At 38.2% G+C, this 20,182-nt stretch overlaps 1 protein-coding gene across 1 annotated transcript; it reads right to left on the bottom strand.

The window, feature by feature from the left end:
- Positions 1–236: 236 nt before the first annotated feature.
- On the bottom strand, positions 237–18,959 carry LOC536917 (guanylate binding protein family, member 6). The gene is made up of 10 exons (NM_001192892.1): positions 18,770–18,959; positions 16,822–16,949; positions 16,063–16,172; positions 15,686–15,882; positions 7,810–8,055; positions 6,811–7,091; positions 5,746–5,958; positions 1,984–2,086; positions 1,461–1,654; positions 237–458 (listed from the first exon to the last, which is right to left on the bottom strand). The coding sequence occupies exons 1-10, from the start codon at positions 18,957–18,959 to the stop codon at positions 237–239; spliced, it is 1,884 nt and encodes a 627-aa protein (NP_001179821.1).
- Positions 18,960–20,182: the final 1,223 nt, after the last annotated feature.

Below are 20,182 nucleotides of genomic sequence, written 5' to 3'. Positions count from 1 at the left end.
ATTTAGTCTATCTTAAGTATGTTAGATATGCTGCGATTCATGGGGTCACAAAGAGTCAGACACGACTGAGCGACTGATCTGATCTGATCTGATCTGAAGTATGTCAGGCAGTAATTTCATCTAGTAGGCACTTTTTATGCTTAAAAGCTTTCAGAATAAAACTAAAAAACATGCATACCAAAATTAGGGCAGAGCATATATCCACATTCTGTGATATACTTAAGTAAAAGCTAATGCTATTTAAACAGTGAGCTCAAGCCCTTCAGACCCCAACCAATTACTTTAGCGGGAAGAGACAGAATTGCAGTTGCTTCAGTGGCAAGTCCATCCAGAGTCTTTGAAATCCAAGAAGCTTTATCCTTTTTACTCTTCTCAATTATGTTTCTTAGGTGTTTTATCTCTGCTTTCATTTCCTCAGCTTTTCTACTAAATCCTTCAGTAAGCAGATCATTTTGAGCCTGAAATAAAGGAAGGTGGGGAGAGGAAACTGCAAACTTTTGAAAAACACATTTTTTCAAGAGTCAGACTTTGTATTTAAGAACTTTGTTAAATTGTCTCTATCTGACACATATGATTATTCTCTCTTATTAGATTATCAAAGGATAATGTTTGTGGCAGAGAATATCTTCTGAGTTAGACCTGGACAGTGAGAGGAAGAACAGTTCCCAACCTTACTAATGTTTACACACCATTAGGGTTGTGCTTGGCTGCTAAAGTCAAGCATGAGGACAAATGCATTTATATGTTCCAGCCAAAACTCTGGGTTGGAAGAGAACTATTAGTCCACTTGCACAAATTATCAGTTTCATTTGGGATGGCATGGTCACTTATATTGTGGAAATACGGGAACTTATAAGCCAATCAAGAAATTGCACATAAACATGTCTAGATGGGAAAGGAACACACCTCCCACACAAGCTATGTAGTGATTCAGGCAAGCTATTCACACCTGGAGACAACTACAGCAAGTTTAGAAGACATAACCTCCCCACATTTTTATGTCTGAACATATCAGATAGTTTTAGGTCAACATAGATCCAAATTAGAGTCTTTGTGCTTGTAAGGTTCCTGATCATTGACAGTAATCTTAGCAAAGTACCAAGTTGCTGCTAATATTAAAAACATCTGGATGGAATTGTTGTTTGATAATCCATGAAATCCCCATGAGATCATCCTAGAATCACAACTACATAGCACCTAAAACCTTGGAGATGATATTTATATTCTTTAAGTACTTAGGGGAACCAAAGTCATCATAGCCTCTCCAGGGTCTCAGTGTGGAGCAAAATTCAAAGGTCTTTTGAAAAGCCAGGATTCAAAACTTTGATTAAAGCAAATGTGGTAATGCCAGTAGTGCTTTTTCTTTTTCTTTTTTTTATTTTGCTTTAACTTTTACCCATTCGCTCTTGATGTGTCAGCTCAGTGTCTGTCAGGAACTGGTGAGACCATGCCAGACTTACCTTCAGCGTGTGTTCCAGTAGCCTTTCCTTCTCTTTCTCAAAGTTTTCTCTTTCTCTCTCCAGCTTCTCTCTCAGCTGGGCTATGTTTTCCCTGAGACTTCTGTCTTGAGCTTCCATCTGCTGTTGCTGCTCGTATTGTTTCTGTATTAGCAATTCGCGTTCCCTCTCAGTTGCCTCCTTCCTGGCTTGCTTCTCTGCCCAACAAAGGTTTCAGAAAGAGAAGCAAGTAACAGATTAGACTCAAACTCTACTTTCTTGAGATTAGAAACCAAATCAACTTTGAAAAGAGAGTGGGAAATCTCAGAATTCACCTGGTGCCACACATCAGGAGCAGATTTGAGAATATGATGGGAAAGGTCTTGACCATCTGGCTGATATCCAACCACAACTCTGTTATTTTCAGATTTAGCAGTGTGTATTCCACAGAAGAAGTGGAAGCTCATTATTTTGGAAAGATCTTTATTTGATCTGTTAAAGGGCATTGAATGAACATCCCCACCCTGCTAAGATATGAGCCCCATACCTGCTATGGCCTTTGCTGCATCAGTGAGGGCTTTATCTGACTGCAGGATGGATATCTCGATTGCCACCTGAGACTGCAGGAAGTTCTGGAGGACCTCATTTGTCTAAGGAATTAAGAAGAACCAAAGCACTTTAGATTCCTACCAAGGAGACTTGTTCTGTATAAATGAGTCCTTCTGTGTCATTTTCACTTTCTGCTTAAAATGTTCCAGGAGCTTCTTACAAAGCATTCAAGCTTCTGAGTGTCACCAGAGACTCTGCATGTCTCCTTTCAGTCCCCCGCCCAGTGCTATTTTCTTTTATCTGCCCCAGGTATCAAGCAGTCAGAATTAATTGCAGTTGTACAAACTCACAATCTCATATATTTGCATGTTTACCTGGGGCTCTTCCCTTTGGATAACATCTCAACCTAAACAACATACACAAATATTTCAACTGATATTCCCCTTCTTTTGCAGGAAATTTTCCTAAACTATATGTCCAATGTGATTGTCAGATTGTAATTCATGCTGCTGTTGTCTCCTGCTACTTGCTAGTGTGTAATCTTAGGCAATTTATTTAAGCAGTTTGTGCTTCCTAGTTCACATATAGAAAATGTGGATAATAAAACTAGATGCTTCAGAACAACTTTAGGAGGATTAAGTTTAAATTTCCAGAGAAAAAGCTTAACATTATGCCTATAGGCAATAACAGTTTTATATATATTATTTGTATTATTATTATGTTTATTATCACTACCAGTGAAGCCCAAGATCACAGGTTCATAAATGTTATCTTTCCATATTTGAGGGTCTGTTTATTTGACATCTGTCCACTTTGATCAGCCTTGAGTATAAGGATTCTGACTTTGCATCATAAATACTCAGCATGTGGCACATTAAATATCATGTTATAGGATAAAGAAAATGAATGACTTCCATTCTCTCTCTGATGGATATCAGAAATTGATACTCATTTTGGGGGAATGGCCATTTCTTCTCGAGAATAAATAACATGTAATAATGGAGTAGCTTTCATAGTAAACAAAAGAGTCCAAAATGCAGTACTTAGGTGTAATCTCAAAAATGACAGAATGATATGAGTTTGTTTCCAAGGCAAACTATTCAATACCACAATAATACAAATCTGTGCCCCAAACAATAATGCCAAAGAAGCTGAAATTGAACAGTTCTATGAAGATCTACAAGACCGTCTAGAACTAACACCAAAAGAAGATATCCTTTTCATCATAGGGGACTGGAATGCAAAAGTGAGAAGGCAAGAGATATCTAGAGTAACAGGCAAATTTGGCCTTGGAATAGAAAATGAAACAGGACAAAGGCTAATAGAATTTTGTCAAGAGAATTCAAGGTTCATAGCAAACACCCTTTTTCAACAACACAAAAGAAGACTCTACACATGGAACAATACTACCAGATGGTCAATACTGAAATCAGATTGATTATATTCTTTGCAGCCAAAGATGGAAAAGCTCTGTACAGTCAGTAAAAACAAGACTGGGAGCTGACTGTGGCTCAGATCATGAACTCCTTATTGCAAAATTTAAACTTCAATTGAAGAACATAGGGAAAACCAATAGACCATTCAGGTATGACCTAAATCAAATCCCTCATGATTATAGTGGAAGTTATGAATAGATTCAAAGGATTATATCTGATAAAGTGCCTGAAGAACTATGGACAGAGGATCGTGACACTGTACAGTAGGTGGTGATCCAAACCGTCCCCAAGAAGAAGAAGTGCAAAGAGGCAAAATGGTTGTCTGAGGAAGCCTTACAAATAGCTGAGAAAAAAGAGAAATTAAGTCAAAGGCAAAGGAGAAAAGGAAAGATATATCCATCTAAATGCAGAGTTTCAGAGAACAGCAAGGAGAAATAAGAAAGCCTTTTTAAGTGAACAATGCAAAGAAATAGAGGAAAACAATAGAATGGGAAAGACTAAAGATTTCTTCAAGAAAATGAGAGATACCAAGGGAACATTTCATGCAAAGATAGGCACAAATAAGGACAGAAATGGTAAGGACCTAATAGAAGAAGATATTAAGAAGAGGTGACAAGAATACACAGAAGAACTATACAAAAAAGATCTTAATGAACCAGATAAACATGATGGTATGATCACTCACCTAGAGCCAGACATCCCTGGAGTGTGAGGTTAAGTGGATCTCAGGAAGCATCTCCACAAACAAAGCTAGTGGAAGTATTGGAATTCCAGCTGAGCTATTTCAAATCTGAAAAGGAGATGCTGTAAAAGTGCTGCACTCAATATCCCAGCTAATTTGGAAAACTCACCATGGCCACAGGACTGGAAAAGGTCAGTTTTCATTACAATTCCAAAGAAGAGAAATGCCAAAGAATGTTCAAAGTACCACACAATTGCACTCATTTCACATGCTAGCAAGGTCATGCTCAAAATCCTTCAAGTTAAGTTTCAACAGTATGCAAACCAAGAACTTTCAGGTTTTCAAGCTAGATTTAGAAAAGGCAGAGGAACCAGAGATCAAATTGCCGACATATGTTGGATTACAGAATAATCAAGAGAATTCTAGAAAAACATCTACTTCTCTTCATTGACTACACTAAAGCTTTTGACTATGTGGGTCACAACAAACTGTGGAAAATTCTTAAAGAGATGGGAATACCAGATACCTTACCTGCCTCCTGTGAAACCTGTATGCAGGTCAAGAAGCAACAGTTAGAACTGGACATGGAACAACAGACTGGTTCAAAATTGGGAAAGGAATACATCAAGACTGTATATTATCACCATGCTTATTTAACTTCTATGCATAGTACATCATGCAAAATACCTGGCTGGCTGAAAAACAAGCTGGAATCAAGATTTCAGGGAGAAATATCAATAACCTCAGATATGTAGATGGCACCATCCTTTTATGGCAGAATGTGAAGAAGAATTTTAAAAACCTCTTGATAAAGGTGAAAGAGGAAAGTGAAAAAGTTGGCTTAAAACTCAACCTTCAAAACACTAAGATCAGGGCATCCAGTCCCATCACTTCATGGCAAATAAGTGGGGAAACAATGGAAACAGTGACAGACTTTATTTTCTTGGTCTCCAAAATCACTGCAGATGGTGACTTCAGCCATGATTTAAAGGACACTTGCTCCTTGGAAGAAAAGCAATGACAAACCTACATAGCATATTAAAAACCAGAGACACTGCTGACAAAGGTCTGTATCATCAAAGCTATGGTTTTTCTAGTAGTCATATATGGATGTGAGAGTTGGACAATAAAAATATCTGAGCACCAAAGAATTGATGCCTTCAAACTACAGTTCTGGAGAAGACTTTTGAGAGTCCCTTGGACAGCAATCAAATCAAATCAGTCAATCCTAAGGGAAATCAACCCTAAATATGCACTGGAAGGACTGATGCTGAAGCCAAAGCTCCAATAATTTGGCTCCCTGATGTGAAGAGCCTACTCAGTAGAAAAGACCCTGATGCTGAGAACAATTGAAGGCAGGAGGAGAAGGGAATGACAGAGGATGAAATGGTTGGATGGCATCACCAACTCAATGGACAGGAATTTGAACAAACTCCCAGAGTTGATGAAAGACAGGGAAGCCTGATGTGCTACAGTCTACAGTGTCACAGATTCAGACATAACTGAGAGACTGCACAACAACAAGGCTCTGAGCTGTCATGATATCCCCATGCTCTCTCTCACATGGTGTTTTGCTCTCAGATTTTCAGGAGACCCCCTGGACTCTATTCTGTAGGCTCCCCATGCTCCCCTTGTTCCTCACCTTCACTCCTTTCCTGGGCACATGGCAATAGTCCTGTTGTAATCTTTCCATTGCTTTCCTGTAGAGTTTGTGCCCTCCAGGAACAGAGAAACTCCCTGCTGAAATACTTTCCTTTAGGGTCTTCGAAATTTGATCAAGTTTAGTCTGGCAGTATTTAGCAGATGCCTCTTCATTCTGTTGCAAAAAACCTTCCTTCTTATTCTTTATGATTTCCTACAGGGTAAATGTAGAGATGTCACCAGAAGCATGGAACAGAGGAGATAAATTTTCAAGAAATCTAATAGAAAGATTGGTCTAAGGTGATCCTCATGAGAAAACCATTCTAGTGGAGCAACACAAGCAATGTAGCCAAAATACAGAGATTTTCTCCCAACTCTGAAACCTCTGTAAGACTATACAGAAGTTTCTTAATCTCCCTGAAATTCAGTTTCTTCTTTTGTGAAATCCCACTTTTGAATTAACTCTTCCCTAGTGGTTCAAGTTGGTAAAGAATCTGCCTGCATGCAGAAGACCTGGGTTTGATCCCTGTGTCGGGAAGATCCCCTAGAGAAGGAAATGGCAACCCACTCCAGTACTCTTGCCTGGAGAAAACCATGGACAGAGGAGCAGGGCAGGTTAGAGTCCATGGGATTGCAAAGAGTTGGAGACAACTGTGCGACTTTCACTTTCTTTTTTATTACTAGTAACTCTAACATCCTGTGGTTCTATCTTCAACAAAAGCAATAAGACAAATAAAAAAGAAACTAAATATAAAGAACAATCTTTGTTGAGAGAGTCTGCCCAGGGAAATCAAGAGCAATCATCTCAGGACTGAGTTAGGAGAGTTTTGAAATAATGTCACAATTCACTAAAGGAGAAATGAATGCTTGACTGATCTGTTGGATCTTGAACAAATTCCCCAAGGTTCAAAGAAAAAGGATATATGGTCCTTTAGGATTCTCTGTCCCATGAGAATCTGGGCAACTTTATCCTGAATAGGAGATAAACTATAGGATGAATATATACAATTCCAGACGTCATTCCAGAAGGGCATGAATTTGAAAGGACAAATGCTAAACACAGTACCAGGAGCTTCTTCTGGAAGTCCTGATTTTCATCCTTGAAAGACTGATTCATGAATACTACAGTGGCTTCCCTCTCACAGGCTGTGTGCACCTCCAGTAGCTCCTGGAGCGTGTCTGTGGGGAGGTTCAGTCGCTGGGTCATCTGCTCACTGTAGTAGTCAGCTGCCTTCTGCATGGCTGCTGAATTCTCCAGGTGGGCCAGAGTTGTCACTGCATTCTCCAAACAAGGAATTCCTCCACTGTTGATGGCATCTACATAGGTCACAACCAGAGTCCCCAGACCTGAGTAAAATAAGAAACATGAAAACATATCAATTTTTCACTCAGTGAGATCCAAGGTTTTGAAATTACCGTTCTAAAACCACACACACACACACACACACAAACTCACACATCTCAACTTCTACTCTCATCACTTTCATTTTTACATTTACTGTTTCATTTATTTGAGCCATAACTTTAAGGAAATGTCAAATACCTACCTTCATCCAACATAATTGGAGGTGTCTCAGAAAAATTGTTTCATAATAGCACAAATTAAGAGAATAATACTGACTACACAGGTAAACAGATTAGTAGAATAATTTAAATAATATTTGTTCCTAACTCCTAACTTTTTGATGGATTTTTCAGGGAGTCAGAAACTAATGTTTATTTTGGACTGGTTTAAACTCACTTCTAAGTAGTCTCCTTAAGAAGAACACTTGTAGTATAAGACTTCCTCTGAGAAGTATTTGATCATTTATTGACTTTTGTCATCAATGGTGGGGATCTTTTTAAATGTAGGAACCCCAGGTATCAGTTACAAGTGATTTTAGAAAGGAATTTACTAATCCCATGATGACAGATAATTTCTGAAACACATACATACTTATCTCTGGAGTATGAAAATGTAGAATTACATACTTCTTTATAAAATGAAACTACTGAAGAACATATAAATGAATGTTTAATTTATATCAGGCCATAAAGAAATACGATTTTGGAAAAGTAGACTCACGCTTCCCAGTGACCTTCACCCCTTCCCTGAGGATCTTGGTTCTTGCATGGGTAAAGATATATGAACAGAAAGTATCCGATTGTTCCTTGAATTTAGGATCCAGTTGACTTTCTAAAACTTCATCAAGATGGGCTAGGAGTTCCCTATCATTTACTGGCCGGTCAAAGACAAAACACTTCCGTTTTGGGAAAAAATGCCTGATACACTCCCTGGGTAGGTTGGCCTTTTTAACATTGGGATGTGAACCTGAGGAAGAGAGAAAACAGAAATACAATAAGCACAGTATTCAAATAAGTCAGCTAGAAATTTTAATGACTGGGGATTTTTAATTTTTGGAGTCTTCTCTGCTCATAGAACTTCTTTAATGCACTCACCCAAATTTAACTTATATGAATGACATCTCTGGAGAGAAATTTTAGGAAATATTTGTCTCAGGTAAATGTATTTTGCATCCACAGAACCAAATATACTGCCCACTTTACATGTGTGCTCAGTCACTCAGTCATGTCTGACTCTGCGACTCCATGTACTCCTCTGACCATGGAACCCTCCAGGTAAGAATACTAGAGTGGGTTGCCAGTATTATATCCAGAGGATCTTCCTGACCCAGGGATTGAACCCATGTCTCCTGCACCTCTCCTGCATTGCAGGTGGATTCTTTACCCCTAAGCCACAGAGGAAGCCTGCCTGCTTTATTGGATATTTATCAAATTTAATGAATTTAATGAATGATCAAATGTCCAGTTCAGGTAGAGTCCAACCAATGTTGGAAGTAAACTGTAGGAACATAATGAAAAGGAGCTACAAAGATAGTGGAGTAACAGTTAAAATAGGACATAAAAACTTCATTGACAGATGCAGTCAAAATTCACACACTACAAATAAGATTAGCTATTTTTCAGTAGAAACTCTGAATACTAAACGTGACTTAAATGTAATTTGAAGAATTCATGACTACTCCATAAACACATTGGTTTTCCCCAATAGTCACCAACCTAAATGTAATTCATTAAAATAATTTATTAACCCAAAATAATTATAATGAATAAATCTGTTAGAATAAAAATAATGATATGATGAGGAAAGTAAAATGAAGGATCTGTTATAAGAAATCATAAAAAAGTATGTACGCAGGTCAGGAAGCAACAGTTGGTTCAACTGTTCAACCAGCAACACACTGGTTCAAAATTGGGAAAGGAGTACATCAAGGCTGCACATCGTCACCCTGCTTATTTAACGTCTATGCAGAGTACATCATGTGAAATGCCAGGCTAGATGAAGCACAAGCTGGAATCAGGATTGCTGGGAGAAATATCAATAACTTCAGATACAGATGACACCACCCTTATGGCAGAATGCGAAGAGGAACTAAAGAGCCTCTTGATGAAGGTGAAAGAGGAGAGTGAAAAAGCTAGCTTAAAATTCAACATTCAGAAAACTAAGATCATGGCATCCAGTCCTATCACTTCATGGCAAATAGATGGGGAAACAATGGAAACAGTGACAGACTATTTTCTTGGGCTCCAAACTACTGCAAATGGTGACTGCAGCCATGAAATTAAAAGATGCTTGCTCCTTAGAAGAAAAGCTATGCCAAACCTAGACTGCATATTAAAAAGCAGAGACATTACTTTACCAACAAAGGTCCATATAGTCAAAGCTATGGTCTTTCCAGTAGTCATGTACAGATATGAGAGCTGGATGATAAATAAGGCTGAGCACCAAAGAATTGATGGCTTCGAACTGTGGTGCTGGAGAAGACTCTTGAGAGTCACTTGGACAGCAATCAAATCAAATCAGTCAATCCTAAAGGAAATCAACTCTAAATAGTCACTGGAAGGACTGATGCTGAAGCTGAAGCTCCAATACTTTGGCCACATGATGCAAAGAGCCAACTCACTGGAAAAGACCCTGATGCTGGGAAAGACGGAAGTCAGGAGGAGAAGGGGATAACAGAGGATGAGATGGTTAGATTGAATCACCGACTCAATGGACATGAGTTTGAGCAAACTCCCAGAGATGGTGAAGGACAGAGAAGTCTGGCTTGCTGCAGTCTATATGGTCACAAAGAGTTGGATATGACTGAGGGACTGAACAACAAATAGACTGAAATTGAATCCTGGGTGTATTCAGGGTGTAAAGTCACTTTTTGTAGATTATACAACTATCCAATCTCTAGAAAGTTACATCTGTCTTTGAGTAGAGTAAGGGGAATCTGTTCTTCATTGTGATATTATGCCTTACATATGTGATACTATGCCTTACATTAACATTAACAGTTCATTGTTTTCATTGTCACAAAAAATGATAAGCATAATAAGGAACACAAGTGTCTTGTTTTTGAAGAGTTTTAACACATTGTATTTGGATGTTAAGGTACAGTTTACTTTAAGTGTAACTTAATTTTGAGTAATTTTTACTCTAATTCCTAGATAAGTATACTTAGATAATTCACTTAAGCCTCATTATTTTTTTAATAATTTTATGTGAAGCTCTAGCTTATCTATACTTTAAGAGAAGTACATTTATATCTGACTTTCACAACCATCTAGAATAGTTGAAAACATATAGTTCAAAATATTTTATACTTGCATCAAATTTTTCTTTTTTTTTAATCCAAGTATAGTTGATTTACAATATTATATTAAATTCAAGTGTAAAGCATACAGGTTCAGTATTTTTGAAGGTTATACTCTTTTAAAAGTTATCACAACATACTAGGTATAACCTGTGCTATACAATATAAACTTATTGCTTACCTATTTTATATGTAGTAGCTTGTATATCTGAAAATCGTACTTCCATCCTTCCCCTTTCTCTTTACCTCCCCCAGTAATTTTTTTTCTATATCTGTGAGTCTTATTCTGTTTTCCTGTATACATGAAGGAATTTTAAGATAACAGAAATAAATGAAAAGATACATTGTGCTCTTGGATTGAAAAACATAATATTGTGAAAATAGCCATACTAGCCAAAACAATCTACAGATTTACTGCAATTCCTATTAAAATACCCAGGACATTTTTTCACAGGACTGAAACAAATAACCCTAAAATTCAAATGGAATCACAAGTGATCTTAAATTGCTAAAGCAACTTTGAGAAAGAAGAGCAAGTCTGAGGTATGACCCTCCCAGACTTCAGACTATATACAAAGATACAGTCATCAAAACAGCATGGTAGCAGCACAAAACAGACACACAGATCAAGGGAATAGAAGGAATAAACTCATGCACCTACAGTTAACTAATGTACAAAGGAGGTGAGATTATGCACTGGAAAAAGTCTTTTCAATAAGCCGTTGTGGGAAACTGGACAGCTACATATAAAACAAGGACATTAGTCCATTTCCTCACACCATATATAAAAAGAAACTCAAAATGAATTAAAGATGTAAAAGTAATAACTAAAGCATAAAACTCCTAGAAAAAAGCATAGGCAAAACACTCTTTGATGTAAATAGTAGCTATATTATTTTTGAATCACTCTTCTATCCTATCAAAAGTGAGCAGAGGACCTACATAGACATTTTTCCAAACTAGATATACAGAGCCAACAGGTACAGGGAAAGATGCTCAACAATGATAACTATTAGAGAGCTACAAATCAAAAACAGTCTACATATATTAATAATAAATACTGATGAGGATGTAAAGAAAAAGGAATACTCGAACACTCTTGTTTTTGTTCTGTCCCGAAGTCATGTCTGACTCTTTATGATCCTATGGACTGCAGCATGCCAGGCTTCCCTGTCCTTCACTATCTCCCAGAGTTTACTCAAACTCATGACCATTGAGTCGGTGATCCCAACCAACCATCTTATCTTCTGTCACACCCTTCTCCTCCTGCCCTTAATCTTTCCCAGCATCAGGATCTTTTCCAGTGAGTCAGCTTTTCACATCAGTGGCCAAAATATTGGAGCTTCAGCTTCAGCTTTCAGTCTTTCCAGTGAATATTTAGGCTTAGTTTCCTTTAAGATTGACTCATTTGGTTACCTGGCAGTCCAGGGTACTCTCAAGAGTCTTCTCCAACACCACAGTTCAAAAGCCATCAATTCTTTGGTGCACAGCCTTCTTTATGGTTCAACTTTCACATCCATACATGACTACTGGAAAAACCGTAGCTTTGACAATATGGACCTTTGCTGGCAAAGTGATATCTCTGCTTTTTAGTACACTGTCTAGACTTGACATAGCTTTCCTTCTGAGGAGCAAGCATCTTTTAATTTCATGGCTGCAGTCACTATCAACAGTAATTTTGGAGCCCAAGAAAATAAAATCTGTCACTGCTTCCACTTTCCCCCCTTCTATTTGCCATAAAGTGATGGGACTGGATTCCATGATCTTAATTCATTGAATGTTGAGTTTTAAGCCAGCTTTTTTCACTCTCTTTTCTCACGCTCATCAAGAGGTTCTTTAGTTTCTCTTTACTTTCTGCCATTAGAGTGGTATTATTTGCGTATCTGAAGTTGTTGACTTTTCTCCCAGCAATATTGATGCCAGCTTGTGATTCATCCAGCCTGGCATTTCGCATGATGTACTCTGCATAGAAGTTAAATAAGCAAGGTAGTAATACACAGCCTTGATGTACTCCTTTCCCAATTTGGAACCAGCCTGTTGTTCCATGTCTGGTTTGAACTGTTGCTTCTTGACCTGTATACAGGTTTCTCAGGAGAGAGGTAAGGTATTCCTGAATCTAAGAATTTTCCAGTTTGTTGTGATCCACACAATCAAAGGCTTTAGCATAGTCAGTGAAGCAGACGTAGATGTTTTTCTGGAATTCCCTTGCTTTTTGTATGATCCAGCAAATGTTGGCAATTTAATCTCTGGTTCCTCTGCCTTTTCTAAATCCAGCTTGTACATCTGGAATTTCTCTGTTTATATACTGCTGAAGCCTAACTTGAAGGATTTTGCAAATTATCTTGCTAGCATGTGAAGTGAACACAATTTTGTGGTAGTTTGAACATTCTTTGGTATTGTCCTTCTTTGGGGTTGGATGAAAACACTTTCTCCAGTCCTGTGTTCCTTGCTGAGTTTTCCAAATTTGAGTTTTCCAAATTTGATATATTGAGTGCAGCACTTTAACAGCATCATCTTCTAGGATTTTAAGTTGCTCAGCTGAATTCTATCATCTCCACTAGCTTTGTTTCTATCAATGCTTCCTAAAGCCCACTACCTCTCCTGGTTACTCAACTAGTAAAGAAACCACCTGAAGTGCAGGAGACCTGGATTTAATCCCTGAGTTGGGAAGATCTGCTGGAGAAGAAAATGGCAACTCACTCCAGTATTCCTGCCTGGAGAATACCATGGACAGAGAAGCCGGGAATATAGTTCATGGGGTTGCAAAGAGTTAGACATGACTGAGTGACTAACACTTTCACTTTCAAAGCCCACTTGACTTCACATTCCAGGATGTCTGGCTCTAGGTGAGTGATCATACCATCGTGGTTATCCGGGTCATTAAAACCCTTTTTGTGTCTGGTTTTTCTGTGTACTCTTGCCACATCTTCTTAATATCTTCTGCTTCTGTTCGGTCCTTACCATTTCTGTCCTTTAGAGTGCCCATCCTTGCATGAAAGTTTCCCCTGATATCTCCAGTTTTCTTGATGAGATCTCTAGTCTTTCCCACTCTATTGTTTTTCTCTATTTTTTTTTTCTTTTACAGTGTTCACTGAAGAAGATTTTTTTCTCTCTTCTTGCTTTTCTTTGGAACTCTACATTCACTTGGGTATATCTTTCCCCTTCTCCTTTGCCTTCCACTTCTCTTTTCTCAGCTATTTATAAAGCCTCCTCAGACAACCATTTTGCCTTCTTGATTTCATTTTCTTTGGGATGGTTTTGGTCACTGTCTTCTATATAATGTTACTAACCTCTGTCCATAGTTCTTTGTGCACTCTGTCTACAAGATCAGATTCCTTGAATCTACTCACCACTTCCACTGTATAATCATAAGGGATTTGATTTAGGCCATACCTGAGCGGCCTCGTAGTTTTTTGTGTGCTGTGTTTAGTCAGTCAGTCGTGTCTGACTCTTTGTGACTCCTCTGTCCATGGGGATTCTCCAGCCAAGAATACTAGAGTGGGTTGCCAATTCCCTTCTCCAGGGGTCTTCCCAACCCAGGGATCAAACCCAGGTCTTCTGCATTGCAGGCAGATTCTTTACCAGCTGAGCTCACAGGGAACCCTGAATTTTTTCTACTTTCTTCAATTTAAGCCTGAATTTTGCAATAAGGAGTTCATGATCTGAGCCACAGTCAGCTCCAAGTTTTGTTTTTGCTGACTGTATAGAGCTTCTCCATTTTTGGCTGCAAAGAATAAAATCAATTTGATTTTGATATTAACCATCTGGTGATGTCCACATGTAGAGTTGTCTCTTATGTTGTTGGAAGAGGGTGTTTGCTATGACAAGTGTGTTCTGTTGACAAAACTCTGTTAGCCTTTGCTCTACTTCATTTTGTACTCCAAGGACAAACTTGCTTCTTACTCCAGGTATCTCTTGACTTCCTACTTTTGCATTCCAGTCCCCTATGATGAAAAGGACATTTTTTTGATTGTTAGTTCTAGAAGGTCTCATAGGTCTTCATAGAACTGTTCAACTTTAGCTTCTTCAGCATTAGTGGTTAGGGCATAGATTTGAATTAGTGTGATGTTGAATCATTTGTCTTGGAAACAAGCCAAGATCATTCTGTCATTTTTGAGATTCCACCCAAGTACTGCATTATGGACTTTTTTGTTGACTGTGAGGGCTATTCCATTTCTTCTAAGGGATTCTTGCCAACTGTAGTAGATATAAAGGTCATCTGAATTAAATTCACCCATTCCCATCAATTTTAGTTTACTGATTCCTAAAATGTCAATGTTCATTCTTGCCATCTTCTGCTTGACCATGTGCAATTTACCTTGACTCTTGGACCTAACATTCCAGTTCCTATTTGACTTTGTTCTTAGTAGCATCAGACTTTACTTTCACCAACAGACACATCTACAACTGACCATCTTTTCTGCTTTGGCCCAGCCTCTTCATTCTTTCTGGAACTATTTCTATGCTCATCTCCAGTAGCGTGTTGGAAACCTTCTCACCTGGAGGGATCATCTTCTGGTGTCACATCTTTTTGCCTTTTCATATTGTTCATGGCATTCTTGAGGCAACACTGGAGTGGTTTGCCATTCCTTCCGCCAGTGAACCAGGTTTTATCAGAACTTTCTACTATGACTCATCCATTTGGGTGGCCCTGCATGGCATGACTCATAGCTTCATTGAGTTATGCAAGCCCCTTCACCATGACATGGCTGTGATCCATGAAGGGATAAACACTCTTGTAGGAATATAAATTGGTACAGCCACCATGGAAAACAATGTGGAAGTTTTCAAAAACTAAAAAATGAACTTCCATATAATTCAATAATGCCATGCCTGGATATAAAGCGTGGGGGGAAAAAACCCACTAATTTGAAAGGGTACATTCCCTCTAATGTTCATAGCAGCACTATGAAACAATAGCCAAAATGCTGAAGCAATCTATGGAATAATACTTGGCCATTATAGAGAACAAAATTCTTTGCAGGAACATGGATAGACCTAGAGAATATTATGCTAGTGAAATAAGTCAGACAAAGAAAGACAAATGCTATAAGATATCACTTAAAAAGCAAATATACATAGTTCTGAATAATTTCATTTGACTTAAACCCTATTCTTCAGTGAACAAAACTCTAGTTGCTAGAACTTATCAAGGAGTAACAACCTATTTCCCAGGCACCATTTCTATGAGTCTTGACCTATAGTTTCAAATACAGATGCTATCACAGAGATGATGGGCAGTGTTTCATAGCTTTGACCCTCTTTAGGACCATCCACACCCAAGCCATTTTCTGATACCTTTAATCAGCTTCAAGGCGTTCTCCAGGTACTCATCTTCTGTGATAGGGTCATCATTTAATTTAAGCTCCAGGGTGAAATCCCGTACAGTCCAGATAAAGTCTGGAAAAAAACTCGCGAACTCTACGGAATCTCTTACTCCATCCATTTTTGGAGAGGACTTGGCCCTGATGAGTTCTGTGAGCTCTGTCACATAACTAGCACTTGGTTAAGAAAAATAATACATATGAAGAATTCCCACATTTTTCTTATAAAAAATTATAAGCTCTCTCTTTTGACCTGGGTCCCCTCTCCTACAACAAAGTCAATTCAACCACAGGGAAGGGGAATCTGGTTTGGTCTCCATTCTCATCAATTTTTCAGTAAAACCAGGATACTGCAATTTCTCCAAGGCATCATTGTTGATGGTGTTCATGCTGTTGTAGACGAAAGTGCTGCTCAAAAGCACAGCCAGGGCAAAGATCCATGAGTCGTTCTTAGAGTCACCCTGGAAAACATATGAAAGCAAGCACTTAGCCATCTTCTCTTCAAAAACTGATTCAGTTATTTGTTTAATATCTTTTATTTGTTATTTCAGATAATTAATATAATGTTGTAGAAAGAAAAAACCTTGAAAACAGAATTAAAGGAACGACTTAACTTGGGCAATTATACTGACATTTTTTGTGATCTCTGTTCCCCATCAATAAAAATTCAGATAATATATTCCTCCAAGTGTCCCTTTTTTTCTGAATGGGATGAAATAAGATAATATAGGTTAAAAAAAGAAAAGTAGAATACCTCTTAATCAATTCATTTTTCAATAATACGTGACACCACATGCTCATTTAACAAAAAAGTAAACCACAAAATGTACACTTTGCTGGTCACAACTGAATGCTCAGAATAGATGCAGTTAAAATAAATATTTATGAAAACTGTTACTAAATGTTACACATTTTTCTTAGACATAGGGAGCAAATATAAATGATAATAGATATATTATCTCATGGTATTTACAAATATTTAAAAACAAATACAACAAAGATAATAATATATTCAAATATCTTACATATTAGTAGTGAATCAAAGCAGTAAAACCAATAGCCATTATAGTAAAAATAATGGATCTGTCACACGGAATAAATCTGTCTTACCTTTTCCACATCCCCCAGGCCCTCAGTGTCCAGAAGGACCAGGATATGCTCTGATTTGGAAGGGTGAGGCACACACCACATCCAGATGCCCTTGGTTTTAGACTGCACTGTGGAGCCCAGAGGGAAACCTGCAAAGGGAGGGAAGAAAGCAACATTCAGTGACAGCAGATTGTCCAAACAGCCAAGCATCTACAAAGTCCAAATTGTTAGAATATGGGTATCCCAGTACACAAGATGGTACTTTCTCTGTTTCAATAATGTTCTAATTTTTATGTCTTCTATTCCTAGAAAGAAGGAATATTAATAGTGAGAATGATGCCAAGCAATGGCTCAAGATGGAGACAAACAGATATCCATGAATCAGACAAAACATAGGTCCCTGATAACTGTAACAAGAATACTTTGAAAGAAAGATGAGACTCAAAGCCCAAGAGAATTGAATTGATGAAAGACATAGGAAGGGGAAAAGTGGAAAAAGGAAACTAAGATAATATTTTTGCCACAAAAAAAAAACTTTTTTAATAAGGGACAGGGATGCTAGCCATAATATCATGTGAAATCCAGTAAGGATTTTTTAAGACAGATATTCAAACATTTTCTCATGTTGATGGTAATAGTCCATAGAAAAATAAAATGTGTTTTTGAGACAGAGGAGACACAAAAGCAGGAAATAGTGCTTGAGGAGGTCTGAGAAGGTAGGATTTTTGACCATTCAGTTCAGTTCAGTCGCTCAGTCGTGCTTGACTCTTTGCAACCCCCTGAACCACAGCGCGCCAGGCCTCCCTGTCCATCACCAGCTCCCAGAGTCCGCCCAAACCCACATCCATCAAGTCAATGATGCCATCCAACCATCTCATCCTCCGTTGTCCCCTTCTCCTCCTGCCCTCAACCTTTCCCAACATCAGAGTATTTTCCAGTGAGTCAGCTCTTCGTATCAGATGGCCAAAGTATTGGAGTTTCAGCCTCAACATGAGTCCTTCCAATGAACACCCAGAACTGATCTCCTTTAGGATGGACTGGGTAGATCTCCTTGCAGTCCAAGGGACTCTCAAGAGTCTCTTCTCCAACACCACAGTTCAAAAGCATCAATTCTTTGGTGCTCAGCTTTCTTTATAGTCCAACTCTCACATCCATACATGAATACTGGAAAAACCATAGCCTTGACTAGATGGACCTTTGTTGAAAAAATAATGTCTCTGGTTTTCAATATGCTGTCTAGGTTGGTCATAACTTTCCTTCCAAGGAGTAAGCATCTTTTAATTTCATGGCTGCAATCACCATCTGAAGTGATTTTGGAGCCCAGAAAAATAAAGTCAGCCACGTTTCCACGGTTTCCCCATTATCTGCCATGAAGTGATGGGACCAGATGCCATGATCTTCGTTTTCTGAATGTTGAGCTTTAAGCCAACTTTTTCACTCTCCTCTTTCACTTTCATCAAGAAGCTCTTTAGTTCTTCTTCACTTTCTGCCATAAGGGTGGTGTCATCTGCATATCTGAGGTTATTGATATTTCTCCCTGCAATCTTGATTCCAGCTTGTGCTTCATCCAGCTCAGCGTTTCTCATGATGTACTCTGCATATAAGTTAAATAAGCAGGGTGACAATATACAGCCTTGACGTACTCCTTTTCCTATTTGGAACTAGTCTGTTGTTTCATGTCCAGTTCTAACTATTGCTTCCTGACCTGCATACAGGTTTCTCAAGAGGCAGGTCAGGTGGTCTGGTATGCCCATCTCTTTCATAAGAGAGATTTTCCTTAACATGAATAAAGCAAAGAATATGACAACAAGTTATAGTAAGGTACTGATTTAGTGGTGAGAATTATAGCTGGAAGTTTGGTTTATTGAGAGGAATTTGGTTCTCCCTGCACATGATCAGGTAAGAAAATTAAGAAGCTGGGATGTACCTGGATTCAAGTAACTGGCTCTTAATGTAGTACAACACTCACCATGGTTCTGTCCTGCAAGACGGTTCATCAAGTAGGATTTGCCGGTACGATACAGTCCTACAATGGCCACCACCACCACTGGCTGAGAAATGTTCTCAAGAATCTGTAGAGCTTTCTGATTCACTGAAAGCTGTGCATTTTTGTTTTCTACCAGACAGATGGGATCCATCATGTTGGGTCCAGATGCCATGGTAACTTGACAACCTAGGAGAGATTCCTAGTAGAAATAAGATTACAAAGTTATTCTGTGACTCTGAGGTATCCAAAGTACTTATTATTTAGGAGTGGGTGAAACTACTGTGCTTTCTGTGAGACAAAATGTAACCTAAATTAGCATATTACAGAGGGTTCTTCCATCATTTCCCCAAATCTCTGATGATGTTGGTAATGAAACAAAGTATTATCACTCTCCATATTTTCACTACTATAATAATAAAGATACACATAATTGTCACCATGCATTGAGGGCCCACAATATCCCAGGCCCTATGACACATACCTTATATACCCAGCTACATTGATACTATAAGTATCAGCCTACAAGTTACAAAATATTATCTCCACTTTGAAAATGAGATACATGTGTCTCACAAAGCCTAATGTAGTAAGTCATAGATCCTGGAGTGAAAACTTAAGACAATTGAACAAAATGAAGACTAACAAACTCTAGGCTCTTGTTTCCCAAAAGAGACATCATAAACAAAAAAGTCACCTAGAACAACCATGTAATTATTCTGTTAAATAGTCAAAGGTTTAAAGCAACCAAACAAGTACCTGAATTTAAAAAGCCCTGTTAAAATGGTAGGAAAATATGTGGTATTTTCTCTTGTCCTTGGTCCACACAGTACTCAATGAGGTGTAATCTTTGTCTGAGGGAGGTAGTAATCCATTTACAACTTTTATCCAGAAAGAAGAGAACAGAATTTATTTATAGTATTCTAACCTATCTGAGAGTTACCAATCCTAGTCTCTGTACTACTTCACATGGATCTCGGCCAAAGGTTGGGAAGGAATATGTAGTAGCATAACTTAATTATCAGTTGGAAAGAAACAGTAGAAAATGCAGAGAGACAAAAGCCTGGGGCCAGAGATTAACAATAAGGACATCAAAGAGACCATCTAAGGAAGCATTCCAGTTTCCAATTTCCTTCTTCAAATTAAATGGAGCAGAGCAGACTATTAACAATCTTATAATCTATTATGAGCTTCCTAAAGGACTGGTGTCTCCTTCTACTAATTTGGATCTCAGGTAGAGAGCAGCAGAGAGAATTGATTGAGAAAGTTGAAGAAAGGCTAACCTACAGACCTTTGTGACCAGACAATATTTGTATGCGGCATTGTGATTTATAATAAGAAATATTTATTTGGCCTTTATCCCTGTTCCTGACAGGTAGCTCCTAAATCCCTTGCAAT

Source organism: Bos taurus, chromosome 3 (genome assembly GCF_002263795.3).
Source record: "Bos taurus isolate L1 Dominette 01449 registration number 42190680 breed Hereford chromosome 3, ARS-UCD2.0, whole genome shotgun sequence".
In the NCBI taxonomy this organism is placed as follows: Eukaryota; Metazoa; Chordata; class Mammalia; order Artiodactyla; family Bovidae; genus Bos; species Bos taurus.
Note: the sequence above shows the minus strand (reverse complement) of the source record. Positions and strands in the feature narration are given on the sequence as shown.